Below are 26911 nucleotides of genomic sequence, written 5' to 3' on the forward strand. Positions count from 1 at the left end.
ACTTTGGACAGTAAACTGTAGAAATTAAACGCTGCTCGTCAGATTTCGTAACGTCAGCTGGCTTCATGCCTATCGTTCTGTGTACCGTATTATTATAGGTGTCGACGAGTTCCGGCAGTATGTCGACCCATTTGTAATTTCCTCGAAGCGTGAATCGTTTCCACATGTGTGTTTTCAAGGTTCGATTAAATCTTTCCACGATGCTGGCTTTGATGTGACTGAAGGTTGAATAATGTCGAATGTCGTGTTTCCGAATAAATTTTTGGAATACGGCATTGTAAAATTCCTTCCCCTTGTCTGTTTGCAAAAACCGAGGTCGTCTGCCGTTTTCGCGAAAAATTGTCTTGAATGCTTCCGTGACGCATGTCCCCGTTTTAGCTTTCAAAGGTAGAGCCCATGCGAATTTCGAAAACGTGTCTATGACGGTGAGGAGATACTTGTTGCCCTTGTTCAATTTATGTACATTTTTTAGATTGCCGCTACTCATCTCCACGAGGTCACTTTGCCAGAGGTCGTCGATGCCCTTGGTCACCACCGCCAAACGTTCGTAGTTGCGGCGTGCAGGTTTATGCAATTCTTCGACGATGGCTTGCCTAGACATTTTTTAGAGATTACGTTTGAAGAGAAGTACCAGCGTGATGGGATTCAAAGAGGGTGGTACTTCGCTCGTGTTTTGAATGATCAGCTTATCGCCGGCACTCACGTCAAAAACGGTGAGATCTTCGTCTTCGTGTATTTCATATATGTTGCGCGTTTCGTTCCAACGTGCCAGAGGAATATTTCCTGCTTTCTGGACACCACGATTCGATATCAAGGTCATGGTGGGAACGCTAGCTTTTCTGCCGTGAGACCAGTACGAAAATTCGTTTATCTGAATCGTGCCATCGAGGAGAAACTTGTAGTACGGATGATAAGGATGCAACATGTACAGTTTGTTACCTTCAACGAACGTGGAGATTCTCTGTTGATTGGGTACGCTGTTGATTTCGATGGCTTGCAGAGAATGCAGTTTAGCGAATTTAGTATCGACGCTAACGAGGTTGCTGTGAAGCTGTCCCAGTGTATTTTGTACAGGCAACAAATGTTCGACGATAGTATCCGTTACTGTAGAAAACGACGGTTTGATTTTCACTTCCACGTTCAACTGCTTGAAGTTTTCGTTGAGTTCTTGCAACTTGGCACCGAAAGAGGCCAGCGTCGATTCCTGCGTGGATTCCAACACTCCAACTTGATCTCTGATGTTGACGACAATACTCTGAAGGTTCTCGACTTGATTCAATTTCGAACTTTTCTCGGTGAGATCGTTCACGATGCTTCGCATCTCGGTAAACTGCGTGTGAAGATCGGCGACGCTCTGCGAAGTGGGCAACGTCGACACCAGCGAAGCAAGTTCGTCTCGAATCTGTTCCACGTTCGCCGTTTCCGTTTCCAGTCGTTTCAGCATACGTGATATGCTTCTTTTCAAAGCGTGCAATTCTTTGGAGGTGGGGAGATTGGCAACCCTACTCTCGAGATCGCTCAACGAACTTTTGATGTCGCTCGAATCGGATAGTGCCGTCACCGCCGTTTTCAATTTTTCCAAATCTTCGCTCGAAGGTACGCTCGTCCGTAACGATTCCAAGTCACCCTGTATGTTGTCCAGGACGTGATGAAAATGAGTAAGGTTCGATTCGACGTTCAAATTTTCTAAATATTCGATCTTCTGCTGAACCGTGCTCAACGTGTCTTGTATGCTCGTTAACGCGTTCGCTTCAGCGTGAATATTTTTAATTTCTTCGTTGATCAACTCCAGAGACGCCTGAAGCGTAGCGATGGTGGTTTGAATGTGTTCGAAATCTTGATAAGCCTCCAATTGAATTTTTATGTTCGCGACGCTTTTGCCGATGACCTGCAGTTCGTCTGACGATGGTAGGTTCGTCATGGTATCTTCCAAAGTCTGTAACTTGGATTTAATTTCTTCCAACGTGCTGGCGAATTCTTCTTGTAATTTGGAAACAACAACATGCAAGCGTTCTACATCAATATCCTTCACGACGGTTTGAAGTTCAGAAAAATTCTTTTCGATTGCGGAAGTTCGTTCTTCGATTTCGAGTTTCAATTTTTCCAAATCTTCATTTTTCGATTGAAATTGTTGTAATTTGGCCAAATCATTTTGAAGCGAATCCACGCTCAACTGTATATTTTGAACGCTGTCGTAAGAAGGTACGTCGACATAATTTTTTATGAGCGTTTTCAGTTCGGAATCGATTTTCAGAATGGGGTCCAGACATTGCGTTTGGAGCGTAGCAATCTCCGACTCTAAACTTTTGTTTAAGGTCTCCTGCAAAGCGATCAAATCGCTCCTCAACTTTTTAATTCTGACGTCCAACATGAGAATCTCTTCTGCGTGGTCTACACGTTTGGTGTGGCCGAAAATATCGTTAGGCATTTTGGTTAACGGTTATTTATAATAGGATAGACGATTCGTAATTCTACGAAGAGAGGAATAAGTTTGTCGTAATCTCCTAGGAGTTCAACGTATAAACAATCTCCTGCAGAAACATCGTACGTAATGTTAGAAAGCATCTTGTCGTGCTTGATTCGAAAAATATTCTTGCCGGTAGATATTTTGATTTCGCCTACGTTTTCCGGATTCACGGTGATTTGAAGTTTTCCATCGATCGGAATTTTGTAAAAATGTAAATTGTTGTTGAAGACGTAAAACATCTTGCCCACATCGTCATCCAATTTCGTCCAAATGCTGTTAAGGTGTACAATCAGTAGACCGTTGAGTTTAGTTAACATGGAAGGTAGAAATTCATGATCTGTCGTCGCGCGGTGTACAGTCTCCATGTTGGTTTGTTTTCGGAAACCAAAGAGATTCATAGGTATGCTGGTTATTTAAAATACGGTCAAAGTTTTTTTTGTAATGACAGTCAGTGTTTTTTTTTGTAATAACTAACAAAATAATTTTTTTGTTTTGTTTTTTTTTTGTTTTTTTTTCTGTTTTTGTTTTATGAATCTTCTGTTGAAGATGGGCACATGTTGCAGGTTTTGCTTTCTGCTAAGCGATAGTGCCCCCACGGCAGTGTGTGGATTCCACATTGGAGAACGCACCTCTTGTCGTCGTTGGGATCCAGGGCAATCTTCCTCACCTTGTTGGTGGTCAACACATGGTCGATGCTCTGGATGCGCTGTTCTGCTCTTAGAATCGATGACCTGGTCTTGAGGCAATCCATGAAGTCCTCGAATGTGAGATGCTCCCGAACCACCTGTCTGCCGACACCCTTGGCCTTCTTGGTAACGCTACCCTCGGCTTTGATGGTATAGGCCTTGGCGCGAAGACCTGCAAACTCGAGAATCACATCTCCGTCCTTCTCATCTTTGAGTTTGCCAGGCACCTTCTTGTTGCGGGCCAGGATGTCGTACTGGTTCGGCTGGGGATAGCCCGAGGTGTCGAAGAGCTTTTCAAGAGCTGGAACTGTGGCTATATCCCCGTATGCGTCGGCTGTGCGAACGTGGTACACCAAGCTGTCCGTGTCCGTGTAGAGAAGCGAGATGTTGTGGCCGTAGTGTGGACGTAATATGTCGTAGTATGTCTCGAACATGTGGAGCTTGCTCAGATCCAGAACAGTGGCTCCAACGTAGATGGGCTTGGTGAGTTTCACCACACCTTGCCTCATGTGAATCAGAGCCAGCTGCTCGTTGTAGATTGTTCGAGACTTGAACAATGGACTCGCGACAAGCTGACGACATTGCTCTTTCCTCGTCACCAATTTTATGTCCACGCGATTTCGTACATTCTCCATGGTCTTGCCAAACACCGCATTATTCATGAGCTTGAAGAAATCCTTATCAAGCTCGGACGTGGCTGCGGTGCGGTGTTCGGTGTTGACTTCAATATATGGACGCAACCACGGAGAATGCTCGAACTTGAGGATGCGGTGAACTGCGTGGACCGTGACCCCTCGCTGCATCAACCATCGGAGATTCTGGTAATGCAGGACGTAATTCTTCTTGGGTTCAAAATCCATGATGAGCTTCGTCTGGTTGGAATCGGGTGGACACTTGAACTCGGGTGCAGGGGGAAGATCGCAGAACAAATCCTGTAGCTTCTCGGAGAACTCAAGGTCCACCTCGGCGAAGAACCCATGTTCCGAATCGTCGAAACTTTCGACGTCGAATTTGAAAGGGTCAGCCCACTCGAACCCTCTAAAGGGGAGTGGCTGCATCATGGAGTGCCCGTACAAGTTATTCACGTCCGTATGCATGATGTAGCTCGACGGTTGGGAGGAGTCGTAGCCAGTAGCCATGTGATGGTTGTTGGCGCGCGCGTGCCGTTGCGACACCTGGACCATGCCACCCCGGATAGCACGTTCCACAAACAGCACCATGTCCACGTCCGAAAGAAGCTCCAGCTCGATTTTCGTCACCAGAAACATGGCTGACCACGCCAGTCCGGGGAGACTATAGAAGTAGGCGGGGTCCAGGTGGTAGATGTTCATTGCGGTCGCCCGGAACGTCTGGAACACGTCGGCGAGGAGCGTCACATCAAGTCTGAGGTAGGTGTCGTGGTAGTCTCCGAGAGTTCGACAACCTAGCTCGCGCCACATGGACTGGGCGTGATGATATTCTTCATCGGTGATGTTCGAGCCCCGTAACTGACTGTAGAACTTCGCCTGGGGAGGTAGCGACGTCTCCGCAAACTTGGTAGAGTCGGTGACGTACTCGTAGGGGTAGACCCCCTTACGCCTGAAGAGACTGGCGTCCAAGTTCGGAAAATTCGCAGAGGTGATGAGCATTTTCTCGTCGCTAAGCTTCCCCGCAAGAGCATCGAGGCTGGCTGGGAGGAACCTCAGGGAGTCGAGGAAGCGAAGTTCGACGGTAGAGTCGGATTCTGGGATCGACACTCGCTTGCTCACACTGATGTAACGCTCCTCGTTCTGCGCCAGGACGTTGATTCGCTCGTTGTCGTACCCAAGATGCTTGATCAGGTGGTGAAAGTCGTATCCCGAGCCATTGTGAAAAAACACAGGGATGAAGCGTGGGTCCTGGGCCTTAAGGTTACATCTGTTGCACCAAGGACCAACGTACCTACCGCTAAAGTGATCATGGTGATGGACTTTACGGTTGTTGGCAGTGTACTCCTCGACGCAGACAGGGCAAGTGATGGCCTCGTCGTGTCTACGTTGATCATCGGGGGACAGTGGGAGCATAGACTTAGGGGTCAACAGCACCTTCCCTATCTCGTTGGCTTCCACAACCATCCTCTCGAGGAAGTGTTTGGCTGCGTCGGGACCACGGTACACGTAGAGCTCGGGCGCGATGTGTTGATCTCGTCGCACCACAACATATGCGAAACTGGATGCCTCGTGGAGTTGGTAAGGGGTGGTGGAAGAAACTTTGGGATCGGGATCGCAAGTAGACAGGGGTTTGAGGAAGGCCTCGAAATCCGCGATGATGATAGCAGGGTGCTCCACCATGGCACCGTGCTTGCGGAAACGCTCCACGTCGCCAGGTTTGGGCAAGTCTGCCACCCCCGGTTCGTTGGCTTTGCAGTAGAGCTTGTGGTTAGCGAGCTTCTCGGCAGCGATGTTGCGACCTCTGATGCGCTGGTAATCCTGCCGTTCTCGATTACGAAATTTAGACAAGCACCTGGGACAAACTTCTATGTGGGTTTTGTCTTTGCTCAGCTGGCTCGAAACAAGCCGAGAAAGGGAGCGAATGAGGGTGTAATGGTGATGGGCCTCGTTCTTGATGAGTAGGAGATGGATTTCTCGAGCATCCTTGTCCTCTACGTCGCTCACCCGAATAGGGTACACCACATCTTTGCCGGTGAGGCCATAAACATTAATGGCCAATCGAGGGTTGTGTGTGCGGGCCTCGAACTTACGAATGTCCGAAAGCGCCACCGGGTAGTCGATCCCAGCCATCGCATCTTCCAGCTCTGGCTCGTAGGGTAGGTAGTGGTTAACTCGGTGTGGTTGTTTTTTCCGGTCGACAGGGTGTAATGCTGCAAGCACTGACCAGACGAAGCACTTGGCGTCTCTGTTCTGAATGTTCAGGACGGCCTTCTTTGCCTCAATAGCTTTTGGTAAGGGGACGTAGCTGGAGGCGGAGAGAGGCACAAACTTGCAAAGTTTGACGCGCAGTTCGTGAGGCTCACCACACAGCGAACCCCCCGAGCCCTTGGCTTGATGTTCTTCTTGCTTTGCCACCAGCTCCTCGACAAACTTGTTGTAGATGACCTCTAGGTTTTCGACATCCGCCAGATGCAGCGTCCTCGCCTTGGTGTTGTGGCAGAAGCTGTAAATTTCATCAGATGGCCTTTTGTACCAGCAACGAAGCGATGCGTAGAATTTAGTGGAGGCGTGCGTAGCCAGTGCATTACTAAAAATAGAAACTATTTCTGCTCGCTTCTCCTCTAAAAAGCTACGCACGTCGCATGAGCCATCCGACAATTGAATGTAATCTCCTAATATTCCCCCGAAAGCAGACCGGTCTGCTTTTGGAGGCTTGACGCGTTTAGCGGGTGGTGCATTGATGGAGGCTGCTTCTGCCTTCCTCTTGGTGGAGGTCGAAGGCTGGGCCCCAGATGTATTTTTGCTTAGACAAGTAAGCTTATGCTTCTTGACATACGCAATTGTGATGTGTTTATTGCATCCAGAACATAATTCGGTGGCAGCCAAATGCTTGCCTGGCACGCAAGTGCGACAATGTCTTGCAAAATGTTTGCTTGATATGGCTGTTTTGCACACAGGGCAATTTTTCATGGAGCGCATTTTTTTGGGTATGTTTATTTATATGTGATCTGCTGGTGATAGAGTGTTGTTTTTCTCAAATATGTGTTTTTAATCAACCCTATAAAAAAAATTAAAAAAAATATATAAGAAAAATATGATTGTAGATAGAAAAAGCACATTAAATATTGTATGCATGTGTAATTCTATTTAGCTTATTTTCGCTAGACACGAATCTTCTTCAGATTTTATTGCCCACTAGTATATTTTTCTACCATTCTAGTAGAGGTGTGAAACTATGAAAATGTTCTTGTTTATATATATTTTTTTGTTTTGGCTGATATAATAGCAAATATATATATAGTTATTTTGAAATTCTAAAACTTTCAGGTATACTTATTTTTTACATGCAAACATACATCATAAAAATTACACAATCGTATTTTTTCCATATACATATTTTTTTATTTTCAGAAAACAAAATTATTTTCGATCTCCATTTTTTTTTTAAAAATTTATTTGTGTTTATAGTATTTGCCGGGCAATAGCAGATAAAACAAGAATAGGTTTTCTACGACCCATACTTTACGAGTTACAAAACAACTTAGAAATTACATCTTGAAATTTTAATTTAAAATAACTCGAAAACAGTAAGCACTAATCATTATGTTTCTAATAGGTTGCGGAGTACCTTCAATTTTTTATCAAATATCATTAAAATTTTCGAAATAGGGTAAAAACTAAGCCAGCAAATCAAGTTTCTCAAAAAATATAAAAATTGTCTATATTTTCGAAACTTGATGGGGTAAAATCGATTTTATTTGCTAGTCGAATAGTTTTCGTCAAATCCTATCCAACAAACCTAAAATCATCATCCTAGTTCAATTAGGAGCCGAGAAAATCAATATCTTGGAAAACGTCTTAAGATTTTTGTCTTAAGAAAATTTTCTTGACAGACCGGAAGTAACATCTTGAGATACCGGAAGTCGACTTTCTTAAAGATTAAGATATTTGTCTTAAGACGTTTTCCAAGACATTGATTTTCTCGACTCCTATGGGACCTAGAACCATGTAACTTTGGTCTATGTATATACCAGTACTTGCCCGACCCCGTGGCCGAGTGGTTGGCACATCGCGCTACAACACCAAGGGTTCCCCGGGTTCAAATCCCGGTCAGGTATGGTTGTTTGTGAATATCCATTTTCATCAATTTCATCACTCACCCCCATCTTCGCAAATTAGCCAAGAGGTACAAAATGCGAAGTTAAAATAAACTAAATCAATCAATCAATCAATCATTAAGTTCGTGTTGTAATCATGAAATTAAATTTTAATTAATTTTTTCCTATCCATCTCTCAAATCTATATAGCCTGTTCATATTTGGCATGTCGACCATTTTGTTTACGTAGCAAAAAAAAATCTCAAGCTATTTTTGCGAATGCTCGTTGTAGCCAAAAGTATATTTGGATATAATTGTCGGATTTTATTTAACATTAGGTTTAAAAATCAATAAGCCTGCATAAAAAGAAAAAAAAAACTAAATATTTTAAATAAATTAGATTCGAATAACTATGTACTTCCATTAGTCTTTGCAATGGTGTAGTGGTAGCATTGTAATCAAAAATTTGATACCCGCACAAGTGGTTCTTGAAACTGTAGGTCCAGTCCCGATTAACCTTACGTGCATAAAATACACTTAAAACATCAAATCTATCAGTACTTCCACTAGCCTCTACAATAACACTGCAATAGTTTTGTAATTGAAAGTTTGATATCCGTATAAATGGTTTTTGAAACTGTAGGTCCAGTCCCGATTAACCTTACGTGCATAAAATAGACTTAAAACATTAAATCTATCAGTACTTCCACTAGCCTCTGCAATAGTACTGTAATAGTTTTGTAATTGAAAGTTCGATATCCGTATAAGTGGTTTTTAAAACTGTAGGTCCAGTCCCGATTAGCCTTACGTGCATAAAATAGACTTAAAACATCAAATCTATCAGTACTTCCACTAGCCTCTGCAATAGTATTGCAATAGTTTTGCAATTAAAAATTTGATATCCGTGCAAGTGGTTCTTAAAACTGTAGGCCCAGTCCCGATTAGCCTTACGTGCATAAAGTGGATTTAAAACATCAAATCAATCAGTACTTCTACTAGCCTCTGCAATGGCACAGCAATAGCATTGTAATCAAAAGTTCGATACCCGCACAAATGGTTCTTGAAACTGTAGGCCCAGTCCCGATTAGCCTTACTGTGCATAAAATAGACTTAAAAATAACAAATCCATTATAGCTAGTCAAGCGACTTGTGTGCGTATAACTTATGCTAATATAGTACTCACCTGACAGACCAAACTAATTCGGCTTCTATTACACTTGATATTTACACTTGGTATAGCGTACACTTTTATGCAACTACCCAGTAGCAATACTCGACTGCAACTAATGTGCGCGAGGTTTATAATAGAAACTTATACCTGCCGACAGCTAAACTTTCAAGGTTGGTTCGAGCTATGCGTGAACGCCCTTTCCTAGAAAAAATATCGTTGACGCCCAGCTGTATTTTGCTGGAAACAAGTAGAACTTGTTTCGTGCAGAATTTATGACAGCTGTGTGAGTGATTGCTTCCTGTGGTCACCCAGTAGATTTGAATCTTGTGTGCCCTTTAGTGCAATCCAGGAAAAAAAATATCGTTGAGTTCATCACACAGCCTGGGTGCGACTGCAGGAAGCTGTCAATCACATAGCCGTCGCAAAAGCTGAGAATTTGCAGTTTTCGGCAGTAACAAATAATCTTGATTTTTGTCGAGTAATGATACCATCAACTTGATGGACAACTTCCTGCAGTCACACCCAGGTGATTGACAGCTTCCTGTTGTATGATTGATGGTTTCCTATAGTTACCCGCCCAAGTTTCCACACAACACAGTTGAGTTGACCACAGATTTTCAGATTATCCTCTCAGTCACCCCCAACAGTCGATGAAAATTGTAGATAGGCTGTGATTGATGGCTTCCCGCAGTCACCCACCCAAAGTTTTTACATGGTTGAGTTGACTACAGATTTTCAGCTTGCCCTTCAGTCACTTCAGTAGATGAAAATACAAAAATAAAAAAAAGTACGTACGTGTGTGTGTGGCGCATCGTTGCCGCGAGAGAGGTTTGCAAAAGTCACGATATACATTGGCACCCAGAACTTGGAAATAATGCATATTCGCTCACCACTGTTGCCAGCTTAGTCTCTCTCTTTATCTTACAGCAACATTGGCATCTCTATTTTTTAGTTGCAGGTGGGTTGCCAACATAATCTAGTTAATAATGCTACATATTATACACACACACGCACACACATCCATCCATCTCTCTCTTTTACGGCAGTGTATATTTGTTGTCGGCTCTATTGCCCAGTGTGTGTATGTTACGCCAATATATAAATTTGGCTAAGCCCTTGCCAAGTAAGAAAAAGCTGTAGGTAGGTGTTGGCAACACTGTCGGTTGTTTAACTTTTCCCTCTCTCTCTTTTTTTTTGTAAAAAGCTATGGCAAAATACCAGTAGGCAAATTGCTTTATGCACTGTAAGGCCTCAAGCAGTATTGCCAGCTCCTTGCTTGAGGTTAGGTTAGACCAAATAAAAACCTTGGTGACTTTTCGAGTAAAATATTGGCAATACTGCAGAACAAGCCTCAAGCAGTATTGCCAGCTCCTTGCTTTAGGTTAGGTTAGACCAAATAAAAACCTTGGTGACTTTTCGAGTAAGATGTTGGCAATACTGCAGAATAAGCCTCAAGCAGTATTGCCAGCTCCTTGCTTTAGGCTAGGTTAGACCAAAACAAAAACCTTGGTGACTTTTCGAGTAAGATGTTGGCAATACTGCAAGGCAGACCTCAAGCAGTGTTGCCAGCTCCTTGCTTGAGGTTAGGTTAGACCAAATAAAAACCTTGGTGATTTTTTCGAGTAAGATGTTGGCAACACTGCAAGGCAGACCTCAAGCAGTGTTGCCAGCTCCTTGCTTGAGGTTAGGTTAAACCCAAAAAAAACCTCGGTGATTTTTTGAGTGAGGAGTTGGCAACACTGCGAGAAAATGGGGCTCATGCCTTACGAGAGAAATCCATTAAGGCGAGCCCCATCGAGCCCCATTTTCGGTTGCAGAACCCGGCCCACTGCTCTACTAATAATAAATATCATAAATCAAAAATACATTTTATTCTAAATAATAATAATTATTATTATTATAATTGGGGAGACTCGATCCACCAATCGAGTCAATACCAACACAACTATTTTTCATTATTCCTTTTGCATTTTATGCAGTTAGTATCTGAAATGCATTTTGATATTAACTTTTGCACGTCTCGTTCAAGAAAAGGCTTCAAATGTTAGGGGGAATTCTTTTTTCATAAAGTTTGTTGTGTGACCTCTCACCTACAACTGTAATTATTAGAATTTTGAAAACTGTGGAAACATTTGTTCTTTGGATGAAATGGTAGAATACAACCTTGTATCACTCAATGTTTTTGATCCAATACATTTTTACTTTGATTATTCTGTTCGAATACTAACTAAATGAACTTTATTTCTGTTCTTAACAATAAGAGTAACAAACTTTCAGCTTTCTTCTATCTTTAAATAAACAATGTCATTTTCCAGGGGCCCTCCCGACGCCAATGCTTAGAAGTGACAAATTACGATAAAGGAGAGTAACGAAAGCTAGAATTATAGAGAAATAGGATCATAGAGATAGGGAAAGTAAGATATAGATAAAAATTAGAGGGAGCGATATAATGAGAAGAACGAACGAGAAAGGGAGAGACAAACACATGTCTCTCAACCACATGTTTATGGCAATCATCTCTACTTCTTCGATTCCCTTAACGTTCCGTTAACCTCTATTTACTTCTGTCCCCATTCGCTCATTTTCCCTACAAACATCCCCAACTTATGTTATCACCCATACGCCTATAACATCACCTTGCATTTAAAAAAAAAAAAAAAAACAGATGATTTTGGAAGTATTTTGAATGCTGATCACGGAAATGACATTCATTTTTTCCCATCACGTCAGGATTTTTCACAATTTCACAATCAAAATTCTCGTATTCGCCATTACATTGCATCCATTACCTAACGCATCATATGCATGAAATTAATTTTTGCAAGGGAAATTTAGGTTGTTTCCAAATCAATAAGTGAATCCGAAAGTATTTTGAGTGCTGATCACGAAAATGACGTTCATTTTTTCCCATCACTTCAGGATTTTTCACAATTTCACAATCAAAATTATCATATTTTCCATTCCATTACACCTATTACAAAATTCAAGAAAATACATTTAAGCAAGCAAAATTTAGGTTGCTTACAAACCAATATGTGATTCTGGAAGTATTTTGCTTGTTGATCATGCACATGATATTCATTTTTCCTCATCACGTTAGGATTTTTCACAATTTCACAATGAAAATGATCATATTCGCAATTCCATTACGTATATTACAGAACGCAATAAAAGTAATTTAAACAAAGGAAATTTCGGATGTTTACAAACCAATAGGTGATTCTGGAAGTGTTTTGAATTCTGATCATGCACATGACATATTTCTTCCCATCACGTCAGGATTTTTCCCTACATCATTATTTTCCTCGACCTCATTAAGTTCAATCAACACACTACATTATAACATTGAGTTTTGGACATTTTGTGAAGGAAATTTTTATGAGGGATTCCGAAAATGGCATTTACGTAATGAAAGTTTACAATTTTCATATCAATGTGTCTTGTGAAGAAGGAAGGTAGATCAAATGCTTCCTATTCTGTGCATTTATAGCTCGAAAATGGAGGATTTGTATTGTAGAAAGCCAATATTTTTTCATCATATAAAGAGAGCCATCTATTGAGGAAATCATGAAACTACACATTTTATTGTGAAATTAAGACAGTCAATATATTGCTATTTTCTGAAAAAAAAACTACACGTGATGGGTAAAAATGGATTTCATTTTTGGAATCAGCATGCTGAAATTATTCAGGGGCAACAGTCATCTGTGAGTCATCTTCCGCAAGTTCAGGAATGTGTTGATCCCGTGCTGAGTGAGCAAATCAAATCTTACAAAGCTTTCGGTTACAAAAATGTATTGTAATAACTCGAATATTACACAACAACGAAGCACCACCACTTGTGGCCGCGCTCGCTCCCACACACACAGCCAATGACTCAGGTTCTCTTACATCAAACATATGACTAATAGTTCAAGCGGCTGCATCTCACTGCCATCTAGCGAGCAACTAAACATTAATTTGTAATCATATTACAAAATTGAACATATACGAGGCGCATGTAAAAAAAAAGGGGCCGATTATTTTTTACGCGGGGTTGGCAACACTCATGAAGTTGAGCATGCGCAGGAGCATGCCCTAGTATTCTGTGCTTGCAACAGAGATAGAATCGTCAGAGTGGGGTTGCGTACGCTAATCGCGACGATGAGAATAAGTGAGAGGGTGAAATTGATGAAGGGACACAGAACATCCATGCCCAGGCCTTGATTCGAACCCGGAACCTCTTGCGTCGTAGCGTGCCACCAGGTTGACCCACTCCCTTATCCTCCTCTGTTCCCCTTTCTATGATTTTCCATATCTTATAAACGTTATGTTAAGAGAATGTATAAGTCTTAATGTGTGAATGAATTAATGTTTAAAGAATGCTTGTAATTTTTTTGCAACAGCCCTTACCATTACTTTCTTTTCAGAAAGGGGTTCACTTCCTCTCTTTATCATATAATTTTAATTTCACTTTCGTTACACTTTGTACAGTTCTCTCTTGTTCTCATTCTCCTAAATTAACCGTATCCCAACCACAGTTTCGTATTCGCTATCCCATCTCCTCTCAACTTAATATTCGCCGTTTGTTTCAATTCACTTATCTTCACTGAAATCCATTGTTTCCATTCACTTATCCCTTCTCTAATCTTCCCTCCTATTTTTTATTGTCCCTCGCCACAATATCGTTCCCCGAGAAATTCTGTAACAGATCTCTTTTTAAAATAGAGTTGAGTATAAAGCACCGGGTCGTGGAGAAAAGCTCACACACTGTGACGCAAGTCTCCAAAGTGAGATACATCGCATCTCGTCTTTCAGAGTCAACTCAGGGACTCACGGAAGGCAGAGCTGAGAGAGGGAGCAAAGGATGGATGTAATTGGACGAAAATGAGGAAGAGAAGAAATGATAAACGGATAAAGAGACGGAGAGAAATTCGAGGATGTTAATGGCACACATTATGCAATGCCACCTTTGTCCAAGCCGCAACTCGTATCCGAAACATTCGTGAGCTTTTGACTCTGTCCCTCATACAAAACTCATCCATAAACTTTCAAACAGATTCAACATTCACGGACCTCTTCTTAAATTACTCTCATCTTACTTGCACAATAGAAAGCAAAGGGTTATCATATCTGGTTGCTCTTCGTCATGGCTCCCTGTAGTTTCCGGTGTGCCTCAAGGAAGTTCTCTAGGGCCCCTGTGTTTCACTATTTTCATGGACGATATTCATTAATATATTTCTCCAGAATGCTCAATTTTATTGTATGCTGATGACTGTAAGTTATTTAGAAACATCGCTTCAGTTGAAGACACTTGTTCCATGCAAGACAATCTCACACACATTGAACGCTGGTGCCAAGACTGGAATCTGAAAATAAATCCCGAGAAATCTGTTTTCATGAGGTTTACCCTCAAATCCAATTTTACAGCACCATCCTATAGATTATGCAACAAAATCATCCCGTTCGTACAACAGCACAAAGATATTGGAGTCATTTTTGACAGCAAACTCACTTTCAGCCACCACATAGATTACATAACTTCGAGAGCCATGAAAACCCTTGGGCTAATTTACAGATTCACAGATATCACACATGTTTCTGCCCTCAAAACCTACTTTACATCGTGCGTCGTACCTATTCTTGAATATGGTTCCTGTATTTGGTCAATGGCCTGTAATAGCAATATAAAGAGAACAAACAAAGTGGTAAATTTCTTTATCAGAATAGTCAAACATAGATGCCCAGTCCTTGCAAACTTTTCCAAACATGAAATTCTATCCACTCTTCAAATTCACGATCCTTCCCTACGCCGTCAAGTTTCAGATCTAACATTTCTTTTCAAAATCATGAATGGACAACTTTTCACTAACGAACTGTTGCCACATCTTCACATCCGGATCCCACGTACCAACAGCAAATGCAACAACTTCTTTTACACAAAAGCCTCAAGGCTATCCCTAGAACAAAGGTCATTTCTCTATAGGCTACAAACAAGGTACAATACACTAATTGATCCTCCAGGCTCCCATCTATCTAAGCAGGCTTTCAGAAATGCGTGCATCAAGCAGCTGAAGAGAAATTAATATTTGTTATACCCTTGTTATTGTTTTATTATTGTTTATTTCTTATTTATTATTATTATTATTATTGTTATATATGTGTGCGTCCTTCTCATTTGTTAATTTCTATTTTTCTCGCTGTTGATATCCTGATATAAAATGGATTCCCTCTGTATTCAGGATTTCTCAAATAAATAAAAAAAAAAAATACTCTGTCACAGAGTCAATTCGAGAATATTTCTCTAGTAGGTTTTGTGTTTTGTCGTTCTGCATTCCTATCGCCCTATACAGTTCAGAGATTGATATAAGTTAGTTTTAATGTGTGAAATAATTAATGTTTAAAAGATTTTCTTCATTAAATTCAATACCAGAAAAAAAAATTGTGGGCGAAACTTACCGATTCCCAAAATACATAAAACTGAAAAATGTAAGTAGAATGTGTGATTAGTATAATACGCTTTCAATTAATAACCAGGCGTTGGATTTATCATTGCCATTCAAACTATATATAAATGATTGATTCACAATTATAACAACAAATAAATTGTAATAATTTCACTATTTTTTCCATTATTTTCTATTATAATCCTATAGTTATTTAATATATGTAATTACTGAACAAGTCGTCGTTCTTGTATGGTGAAAAACAAGTGAAAGATCCAGATTAATATAATTTGATTGTTTGTGATTATGTAATTGTTTACTTGTATTATCGGTTCATGTATGATTGTATATTTGCTAATTGTATTGTTTTTTTTCCTTTCGGTGCAAATCAATCTGGCGTCTGTAATTGGAGGTTTACCTCTGTTGAGGGTAGTACTAAGTAAATAAATAAATGTTGCAAGAGCCTTTACCATTATTTACTTTTCAGTATGGGTTTCGCTCCCTATTGTGTGATGGACTAAATTAACAATTGCACTAGCTGTAATTTTCAAATGTTCGAAACGAGGTGGCGAACGCATTTATTTGTTCGTCTATTTCATTAATATCTGTCACATATATACCTCCTGATATTGCATGGTACTCGAAACCGATGGAGACATTTTAGTCCGCATTTACTTCAAATTCTTTATCTTGGTCAGTTTTAAATACTTCTTACAACATCGCAAGCAGAAGAGTCTCATGAATCATGCGTCAATTGTGGGAAAAAGGACAGCTTGCTCTGCGACGACATTCATGAGCATTTCTACATTCTTTATATAGGAGAAGTATTTATTTTACACGAGAGCTCTGAACTAAGCTTATATTACATTTCTTGGATCTGAAGTGACGCATGCATCAATTTTGGGAAAATAATTATTACTTTCTTTCACTTCAGATCTAAGAAATGTAATATAATCTTAGTTCAGCGCTCTCGTGTAAAATAAATACTTCTCCTATATGAAGAAATTAGAATATAGAAATGCTCATGAATGTCGTCGCAGAGCAAGCTGTCCTTTTTCCCACAATTGACGCATGCGCAGCATGCGTTCACGAGACGCTTCTGATCGCAAGTATAATTATTCTTTTGTATGTTCCTTTGATAAGACTATCAACGGACGGTACGCATTCCTGGAAGTTACGCCAGAGCGATCGTCTGCGGCGGTCACCCTCCGGAAGGCAGACCTCACCCTCCGAAGACTTGTGAGGGTGAGGGCGAAGTCGATCCATGAGGATGAAGCCATGTGAGGGTGAGGGCGAAGTCTATCCGTGAGGGTGAGGGTGTGTGAGGATGAGGCTGATAGGCGAGTTGTGAGGGTGAGGGAGGTTGAATGAAAATGACCACCTCTGTCGCTGAGTTGGGTTGCGCACATACCGATTAGATATTAAGCGCTTATGTGAAGCACTATATCTTCACATCAGCCCATATGCCTTTATGGCATGTGTGCACATGCACAGGGGTACCTTTACCATACTGTGTGTGTGTGTGTATGAGAGAGAGAGAGAGAGAGGAAGTTAATGACAGAGACAAAGATCGAGAGATGAAGACAGGCACAGAGAGAGAAACGGGGAGAGGGGGACAGAGAGAAAAACTTACGTTATAAATCTTCATCCACAACCTTCGGGGGAAGTTCAACAATGAAGTTCCCAACAAGGCGAAAAATCACAGCTTCCAACACGACTTGGAAAAAAAACAAAAAACAATCCCGACCAACGCCTTGGTGTTGGGACCAAGACAACATTTTTTGTCTACCTGTTGTGCATTTTAAATAATATAGAATTGTTAATAACTTACTCGTCTGCAGGAACAGAGATCTCCGCACTCTGAAGTACACATCTGTAACAAAGGAAAAGGAATTGTTTGGCATCAGAAATTGTGTCAAACACTCTTTCGCCTATAATGATAATTTGATTAAAAATATATGAAACTAAGTTTAAAAAAATACCTTTTTAGTAGAAATATCCATACAGGACACACACACACAAACATTTCCAGATTTACACACACTTTCACTTTGTTCAGTAAATTAGTCTCGTGTTCGATTCGTCTTACGCAAATCGATACACAAACTCTACTCAAATCGATTATATCGATACAGTGAAACTCTACTCAAATCGATTATATCGATACAATGAACACTAATCAGATCGAATATATATCGATACAGCGAAACATTTACACTTTTCCCTTACATATTGCTATTGTAAGAAACCTAACTAAATAGATTTCAAGAAAATTATTTTACAAGTTCTCTACGAGCTTCAGTTTACAGATATGTTTTATATTCATTAACTGCTGAACTTGAATAGCGTTTTTAGGAGTTTCCAGTGACAATATTATATTTCTTATGAGTACAACTTGTGATGGAGATTTCATTTCGTTATTTTGAGAGTTGTTTACTTTTAAATGAGGTTTGTCATGTACAAATCAAAAACCCTTTTTTGCAGTTATGTAAAACCTTATTGTTTTTGAAGAATCAAATCTCTCTACTGTCTTACTGATGAATATCCACATGTGAGTCACTTATAATCTGTGCAACACTTACAATCGAAATTTTAATCTGAAACAAATTCTGTATAATATTTTATACTGATATAATTTCGAATCCAAAACAGCATTTATGAACCAATGAAGGAACAATACTGTTTTAGGTAAAATATTTCTGTGAAGGAGTGTACAGTTCACAGCAACACAATATAAAGATTGTGCTCCAGGAAGTTAATCGTGATACAGTTACCGCCACTAAGCTGTTGTTGCCAAACGTATGCTGCGTGTAAGAATGGCGGCTAAATTTTGTGTGCGGCAACACTTGGGTTATTTCCATCTGCCCCTTACCGTAACTAAAATCCACTGTCTCTGAGGACTGAACTCTCTTTAACTTGGTTAAAAACTGAGGCTGAAAAGGGGCGCTCATCACATATATGGACAAAACACAGGACAACACAGCCCTACGGAGGATTGTACTAGCAGTAGGTCCAGACACCAAAGCCTCGTTGGCCTCCAAGAAGCAGTTATGGGGTTGTACTATGGAAGTGAAGTTGACGTTTGGGTACCTTACAAGAAGGTGGCGCATGGCGACTGACTTTGTTGTTCCATGAATCCTTTGAAGGCAAATAAGTTATCCAAGCCTTTAGAAGGGTAAACTATTTTCCTGTGACAATCAAGTAGGGTATGGTGGTACATTTTCGATATAGGTACTATTTCGATCACCCGTTCTGAAAAGTCTAATATTTTGCTTCCTGTTACTTGCAACGCTGATTTGAGGAATAATGGTTGTTGCGTGGAGTGTCGGGTGTGTTGCGCAGAAACATCGAGAAATTCTACGAAAAACCCGGAGAACCAGAGGTAATTTTGTATGGCAAGGTGAGTACGTTGTAGATGGAATAGGTGCTTTGTATATAAACGTCTGCCTGTCATTTTGCGTGCCCCGTGTTTATGCTTGAACGTAGGACAGCGAAATCCAGGTCAAACGTGGACAAGCATGTGGTGGCTGTAGCATGTGACATGCGTAACCATCTGATGAGAGATGAGGGAACTACAGAAATATTTGTTTCCATGTACAACGTGGTACATATTCGGTCGGCGGAAATGGTACTATTTTGATCAGCGAGGTATACAGTTTGAGTTCCATTACCGTAACACGTGCAACACATTACTTCACAAAGTAAGGAAGTAATGGTGGAAAGAAAATGAAAACATCTTCTACTCATTTAACAAGCAACAAAAACTTGTGCAAAACTGCAACCAATAGGCCTACTAATAAGAGACTGTTCCCACCGCCAGAGAGACTTCGTCAGCACTGAGAAATAACGATTATGTGTGTGTGCATTTTGTAATATAAGTTATTACAGTGTTGCCTCAGAATCTAAAGTAGACTGGATACGATGTCAGTGCTGCAATCTTTGGCATCATGAGTTGTGTGTTGGCGCTAAAGGAAAGAAGCAATTCACCTGCGGCAAATGCCTGTAATGGCTGTTGTAACTACCCTGCGAGGTCGCCATTCAATTATTATTAGACCCTGTCTGGTCGCTATATTCTTTTTAATATCGGATGAAAGAGTTAAGCTGAATGTCTCTGCGAGACGTACGCTTTTAGTTTAAATGTATTCTGTAAACGTTAACGGATCCACCTCTAAGTTTATTAGCTTCACTTATTATTAGACCCTGCGTGGTCGCTGTATTCTGTAAAAGTTATCAATTATTGTCATTTACAATGTTCAACTCTTTGTTTAGTATTGCAGAGTCCTGCGTGGCTCATTATTAATTGTATTGTCTGAATGCGCACAGTTTTAGTTTATTTTGACACGTGCATCTAGTGATTTTCCCACTAGTGATTTCTCAATGTCAAATCACGATAATTCTCAGTACGGAGTTTGCAATATGTAAAACAAAAGAGTTGGCAACGCCTACTTTTAGTTAGAAATTTCACCGCCCATGCGCCTCCACAAGTATAAAACCCAGCGCAGCGAGACCGGAGCTCAGTTGGCTCCCTGATGCAAACGGGCAAACATCCAGGGTTAATCGGCCTCCCAGCCTGAAGACTAGAAGCCATCCTAGAAGAAAGAAGAAGAAGAGCCTATCAGCAACCTACCTACCTGGTCCGATCGCTTCGGCTGATAGGTGGTCTACCTGCCCGGCTTGTCTGGGAGCACCCGGACCTTTCCTTCCTAACCTGCCGTCCCTGCATAGGAGACACCGGTTGGCTCGCCAATTCCCCGCTAAGGCAGGGGGGTGTCGCGGCAATCCTTTGATCCTTTTACCCAGCGCCCGCTATTCGGGGCTACCGATTGGTTTCGGCCAATTCCCGGCTGTGGTTGGGGGTACTACGCGCAACCTACTCTCTCCTACAGGGGAACCCGTGACGTCAGCGGCGACCAAGGTCCTAAATAAAATTAGGTCCCCATACTCCCCCTGACACCTCACTGCGAGGAATGAATTGAATGATCCCTGCTCCCCTTTATCTCTTCGAGACCAAAAGTGGTGCACGTAAATAGAGGTGCGTGGTACAGGTAAATCTACGTAAGGGTTACAGGTAAATACAAATGTGCTAACGGACATTCTTTTATTGTGATTATAATAAACATTGTAGATATATTTATAAACCTGGTATAACCTTTCTTTACACCCAGCAAGCCTTGAGATAATTCTAAGTCCAGGTTCTACGACTGATAAGAAGTTAGCACGTATGGGTAGACTTTTGCCGTCCTCCTAATTTGAAGTGCTTAGAGTGTGGTAATTGTGTGAAGAAAATGGTAAGGACTTTGCACTGTAGACACAACGGACTTCCTTTCATGATACTAACAGCAAATCAAGGAACACGCCTCAATAAATCCTATAAAAATAGACCTATCTATAAATATTACGTAAAGATCTTCTATTTAAAATATTTCTGGTTTTGTATATTTTTAAACCATAGTATGTTGAAAATAATATAGCTACATAAAATATTGTAATGTAGCAAAAAATTAAAATCTTATCTCCCTAATATAATATCCGAGTAGTACTTACAAGGTAGCTGGCCTAATATTAAGAGAACGGAAAAAATACTTTAGGTATACCTATACATACCTTTCCTATATTTTGAATTATGTAACGATGAGTAGTCAAACCGAGTTATTAAACTAATAGAACATGCAGGGTGTTTTTATTTTGCTACTGTCGGCCTACGACATACAAGAAGTTGCACTTGTGGTATGTATTAAGGATACTGTTTTTTCACTCAATGATGATCCAAATTGTACCGCACGGTGAACAGATTTGTACCTTCCTAGGTACAATTCTGATCAAATTTTATCCGACCGAAATTTCGTTATGCTGTCTACAGTAGCAGAACTAAAAATGTCATGTTATGCCAGCGTCTTTGGTAATAGGTAAGCATTTCATTGGCACAAAACCTGTAATTTTGCTGCCTATTTTTTCCAAGTTATATTGAATTGAATTTTATGTAATCGAAAAGTACCACCTTACCCTATAGAAATTTCCCTCCCAAAGGGAACGCCGAGCTGTAATTGGCAGAGAACGAATCACGTGTTGTCTCCAACGCTCCTCTGAGTGGGTAGAACTCATGTACTCGCGGCAAGGTCTGCCAACTGATGACAAAACGCCGAGTGACGGGAGCGGTAAAAGGAATTTTTTTTTATAGTTTAATCGTGTGTGGTTTATTCTTTATATTTGATTAATGTACATAGCCACTGGCTCCAGTCTTCCCACAACTCCTTGCACTTCATTCAAGTCAAATCTATTTTCTCATATGTGTATATATATATATATATATATATATATATATATATATATGTAATAATTCCAGCTTACTTTCCACAACTTGTTCATTGCCAAATTTTCACATCATACTTCAGTTCCTTAGTTCCACTAACTTTATAATATTACTATTGCGACAAGGTCCACTTTTTGCTGATATAGGAGCGGGAAAGGACATACAGTTCAACAGAAGGACAAAACTACATGGAATCGAATCCAGGACGCAATGATTACAATGCAACACCGTCAACCACTACACTGTCAGGTTGTGGAAAAACACTCGAATAGTGGAAAGGTCAAAAATGCAAAGAATTAAATGGTGGGAAGAATAATCACGAAAAGAACCAAGTGGTGGAAAGAATAATCACGAAAAGAACCAAACTGTGAAAAGAATAATCACGAAAAGAACCAAATGGTAGAAAGAAAAATCAAGAAGAAAACCAAGTGGTGGAAAGAATAATCACGAAAAGAACTAAATGGTGGAAAGAATAATCAAGAAGAAAACCAAGTGGTGGAAAGATTAATCACGAAAAGAACCAAATGGTAGAAAGAAAAATCAAGAAGAAAACCAAGTGGTGGAAAGAACAATCACGAAAAGAACTAAATTGTGGAAAGAATAATCACGAAATGAACCAAGGGGTGGAAAGATTAATCACGAAAAGAACTAAATGCTGGAAAGAATAATCAAGAAGAAAACCAAGTGGTGGAAAGATTAATCACGAAAAGAACCAAGTGGTGGAAAGAATAATCACGAAATGAACCAAGTGGTGGAAAGAATAATCACGAAAAGAACCAAGGGGTGGAAAGAATAATCACGAAAAGAACCAAGTGGTGGAAAGAATAATCACGAAAAGAACTAAATGGTGGAAAGAATAATCAAGAAGAAAACCAAGTGGTGGAAAGATTAATCACGAAAAGAACCAAATGGTAGAAAGAATAATCAAGAAGAAAACCAAGTGGTGGAAAGATTAATCACGAAAAGAACTAAATTGTGGAAAGAATAATCACGAAATGAACCAAGGGGTGGAAAGATTAATCACGAAAAGAACTAAATGCTGGAAAGAATAATCAAGAAGAAAACCAAGTGGTGGAAAGATTAATCACGAAAAGAACCAAGTGGTGGAAAGAATAATCACGAAATGATCCAAGTGGTGGAAAGAATAATCACGAAAAGAACCAAGGGGTGGAAAGAATAATCACGAAAAGAACCAAGTGGTGGAAAGAATAATCACGAAATGAACCAAGGGGTGGAAAGAATAATCACGAAAAGAACTAAATGGTGGAAAGAATAATCAAGAAGAAAACCAAGTGGTGGAAAGATTAATCACGAAAAGAACCAAATGGTAGAAAGAATAATCAAGAAGAAAACCAAGTGGTGGAAAGATTAATCACGAAAAGAACTAAATGCTGGAAAGAATAATCAAGAAGAAAACCAAGTGGTGGAAAGAATAATCACGAAAAGAACTAAATTGTGGAAAGAATAATCACGAAATGAACCAAGGGGTGGAAAAATTAATCACGAAAAGAACTAAATACTGGAAAGAATAATCAAGAAGAAAACCAAGTGGTGGAAAGATTAATCACGAAAAGAACCAAGTGGTGGAAAGAATAATCACGAAATGAACCAAGTGGTGGAAAGAATAATCACGAAAAGAACCAAGGGGTGGAAAGAATAATCACGAAAAGAACCAAGTGGTGGAAAGAATAATCACGAAAGGAACCAAACAGTGAAAAGAATAATCACGAAAAGAACCAAGTGGTGGAAAGAATAATCACGAAAGGAACCAAACAGTGAAAAGAATAATCACGAAAAGAACCAAGTGGTGGAAAGAATAATCACGAAAAGAACCAAGGGGTGGAAAGAATAATCACGAAAAGAACCAAGTGGTGGAAAGAATAATCGAGACGAAAACCAAGTGGTGGAAAGAATAATCCCGAAAAGAACCAAGTGGTGGAAAGAATAATCACGAAAAGAACCAAGTGGTGGAGAGAATAATCACGAAAAGAACCAAGTGGTGGAAAGAATAATCACGAAAAGAGCCAAGTGATGGAAAGAATAATCACGAAAAGAACCAAGTGGTGGAAAGAATAATCACGAAAAGAGCCAAGTGGTGGAAAGAATAATCGATACGAAAACCAAGTGGTGGAAAGAATAATCACGAAAAGAACCAAGGGGTGGAAAGAATAATCACGAAAAGAGCCAAGTGGTGGAAAGAATAATCACGAAAAGAACCAAGTGGTGGAAAGAATAATCACGAAAAGAACCAAGTGGTGGAAAGAATAATCACGAAAAGAACTAAATACTGGAAAGAATAATCAAGAAGAAAACCAAGTGGTGGAAAGATTAATCACGAAAAGAACCAAGTGGTGGAAAGAATAATCGAGACGAAAACCAAGTGGTGGAAAGAATAATCACGAAAAGAACCAAGGGGTGGAAAGAATAATCACGAAAAGAGCCAAGTGGTGGAAAGAATAATCACGAAAAGAACCAAGTGGTGGAAAGAATAATCACGAAAAGAACCAAGTGGTGGAAAGAATAATCACGAAAAGAACCAAGTGGTGGAGAGAATAATCACGAAAAGAACCAAGTGGTGGAAAGAATAATTACGAAAAGAACCAAGTGATGGAAGAAATAATCACGAAAAGAACTAAGTGGTGGAAAGAATAATCACGAAAACAACCAAGTGGTGGAAAGAATAATCACGAAAAGAACCAAGTGGTGGAAAGAATAATTACGAAAAGAACCAAGTGATGGAAAAAATAATCACGAAAAGAACTAAGTGGTGGAAAGAATAATCACGAAAAGAACCAAGTGGTGGAAAGAATAATCACGAAAAGAACCAAGTGGTGGAAAGAATAATCACGAAATGGACCAAGTGGTGGAAAGAATAATCACGAAAAGAACCAAGTGATGGAAAAAATAATCACGAAAAGAACTAAGTGGTGGAAAGAATAATCACGAAAAGAACCAAGTGGTGGAAAGAATAATCACGAAATGAACCAAATGGTGGAAAGAATTGTCACGAAAAGAACCAAATGGTGGAAAGAATTATCACGAAAAGAAACATATGGTGGAAAGAATAATCACGAAAAGAACCAAATGGTGGATAGAATAATTACGAGATGAACCAAGGGGTGGAAAGAACAATCACGAAAAGAACCAAATGGTGGAAAGAATAATCACGAAACTAAGTGATGGAATCAAGCAAATAATGTATGTGTAAAGTTTTGAAAGTGATATTCCTTGGCTTCGTTGTATTCCCAATGGATAAATAAGGACATGCCACCTCTGTGGCTGAGCATGTTGAGTAACTAACAATCTCCCCACGAAAAGTTCTGGCTATTGAAGTTCACTTAGCGCTCTAGAGTTAGGCAACAGGCTTATCACCACTCAGGAAGCGAGCGTTTCAGGATATTCTCTCACTTCTAATGCCGGTGACTGTACATAGCCTAATGCTCACAAGGCAAAGGAAACCCAAGAGAAGGCTTAGGGTATTGGCGGTTGATGTGACGTCAGAGATCATGTCCAGGTAACCTCAACTCTCGCACGAGTCGACGTTGGGGGGTGAGGAGAAGGTCTCGTCCCCCTTCCATCTCCACGGTGAACCCTCGCTTGAAATCTCACGTGAGTAGCTGGGAGTCACGTGATGGCTTCCAGGAAATGCTCATGAGGGATCACTCTCCCGAACTCCTCCCCCTCCCTTCGTTCAACGTACTACAGCGTTGCCAAATGTAGATCGGGGTGGTTTGAGAAGCTGCTGATTTCATTACAGCTTTCGGATATATATAGTATGTCTCTTTTCGTTTTCAGTGCTGTGAAAATAGAACAATTTGGAGATAGAACCGCCCAATGAGAACAACAGCAATAGGTACAACAGTTAAGAACAAAGAGAATAGCCACGAAAGAACTAAAGTAGCACTGACGTACCCTAAAGTCAGCCTCACACGGTCAGTAGCTAGCCCAAGGGGGTATTTTGGGGAAAAAAACTTTAAATGCTAGAAAATATGGCAAAATACCCCTCAGCACAAATCTCCCAGGGATATCCATATCACAAAGTCCAGATCAGATCCATGGATATTATGGATATTCATTGGATGTCCATTAGAAATCCATTTCTGGATATCCATTGGACGGCTATAGGATATCCAGAAATGGACATCTAAAACTCGACAAATTCTTGATATCTAATACACAGCCTAAATGTGCGTAGAACTGGTTGTAAGAAACATTGTCCAATTCTGAATATCTAATACGTCGCCAGGTCTCTTCCAAAACTGAATAGTACTTTTCGTGTCCATACAATATCCAAAGTACGTACAAAAAAGTCTATCAAAGCATAATGTCCATATTACGTCCCACTTGATGTCCAAAACATATCCATTTCTGGATATCTTTTCGATATCACGTATGCGGACAAATGAATATCCAGCAGTTATCCAGTGGATGTCTATTGGACATTCCTGGATATCTTTTGGATATCTAGAACTTCCGTTACAATCATCCAAAAGATATCCAGTGGATATCTTTTGGACATTTGTGTGCTGTGTGGGATATAGGGGGAAGCATTCCATTGTCACAGTTCGGACTCAGAGACTACATTTTTGACATTATAGTAACTATTCTACTGATATTTAAGCAACATTTCTCTTACAATTTCTGTGCAATGAATTTTGAGACTAAACACTATTGATTAACATACGTAACTACCCTTAATATACGTTCCCAGATTTTGAGCTAAAAGTGTAGAATTTTTTGTCACGGGTGAGACAGATAAACACTGCCTCTTTATTTAATAATACAGTGGGGGGGCAAGGTGCCAAAACTGGGTGAGGGGGGAAGGATAGTCTACATTCGCTTGCTAGATAAGGTTTTGAATAGTGCTTGGGCAAAGTGACAAAACGTGGGGAGGCAACTTTCCTCCACGCCCCCCTAATAGCCGCCACTGAATAAAACTTACTTCAATTTCTGTGAATTTTCAAATTATGGAAAATAATTAAATTAAACCAAAGAGATTCATTGATTGATTTGGTGCTTTAAGTCCACTTTATGCACAGTAAGGCTACTCGGGACTGGATCTACAGTTTTAAGTGGGATCCGAACCACTATGTGCCTCTACCGGGTATCGAACCCGGGATCCCTTG

General features: G+C 40.3%; 1 protein-coding gene across 4 annotated transcripts in view; it reads right to left on the reverse strand.

Annotated features, from left to right (window-relative positions):
• Window positions 1-26911, reverse strand: part of RhoGAP100F (Rho GTPase activating protein at 100F) — an 858958-nt gene that overhangs the window by 412252 nt on the left and 419795 nt on the right. For all 4 annotated transcript variants that reach the window (XM_083112158.1, XM_083112157.1, XM_083112161.1 and 1 more), the window contains exon 3: window positions 17307-17348. In XM_083112158.1, the coding sequence (XP_082968284.1) occupies window positions 17307-17348 (42 nt within the window). The remainder of the gene's footprint in view (window positions 1-17306; window positions 17349-26911) is intronic.

The sequence above is a fragment of the Lepisma saccharinum genome, chromosome 26, assembly GCF_977018435.1.
Source record: "Lepisma saccharinum chromosome 26, izLepSacc3.1, whole genome shotgun sequence".
NCBI lineage: Eukaryota > Metazoa > Arthropoda > Insecta > Zygentoma > Lepismatidae > Lepisma > Lepisma saccharinum.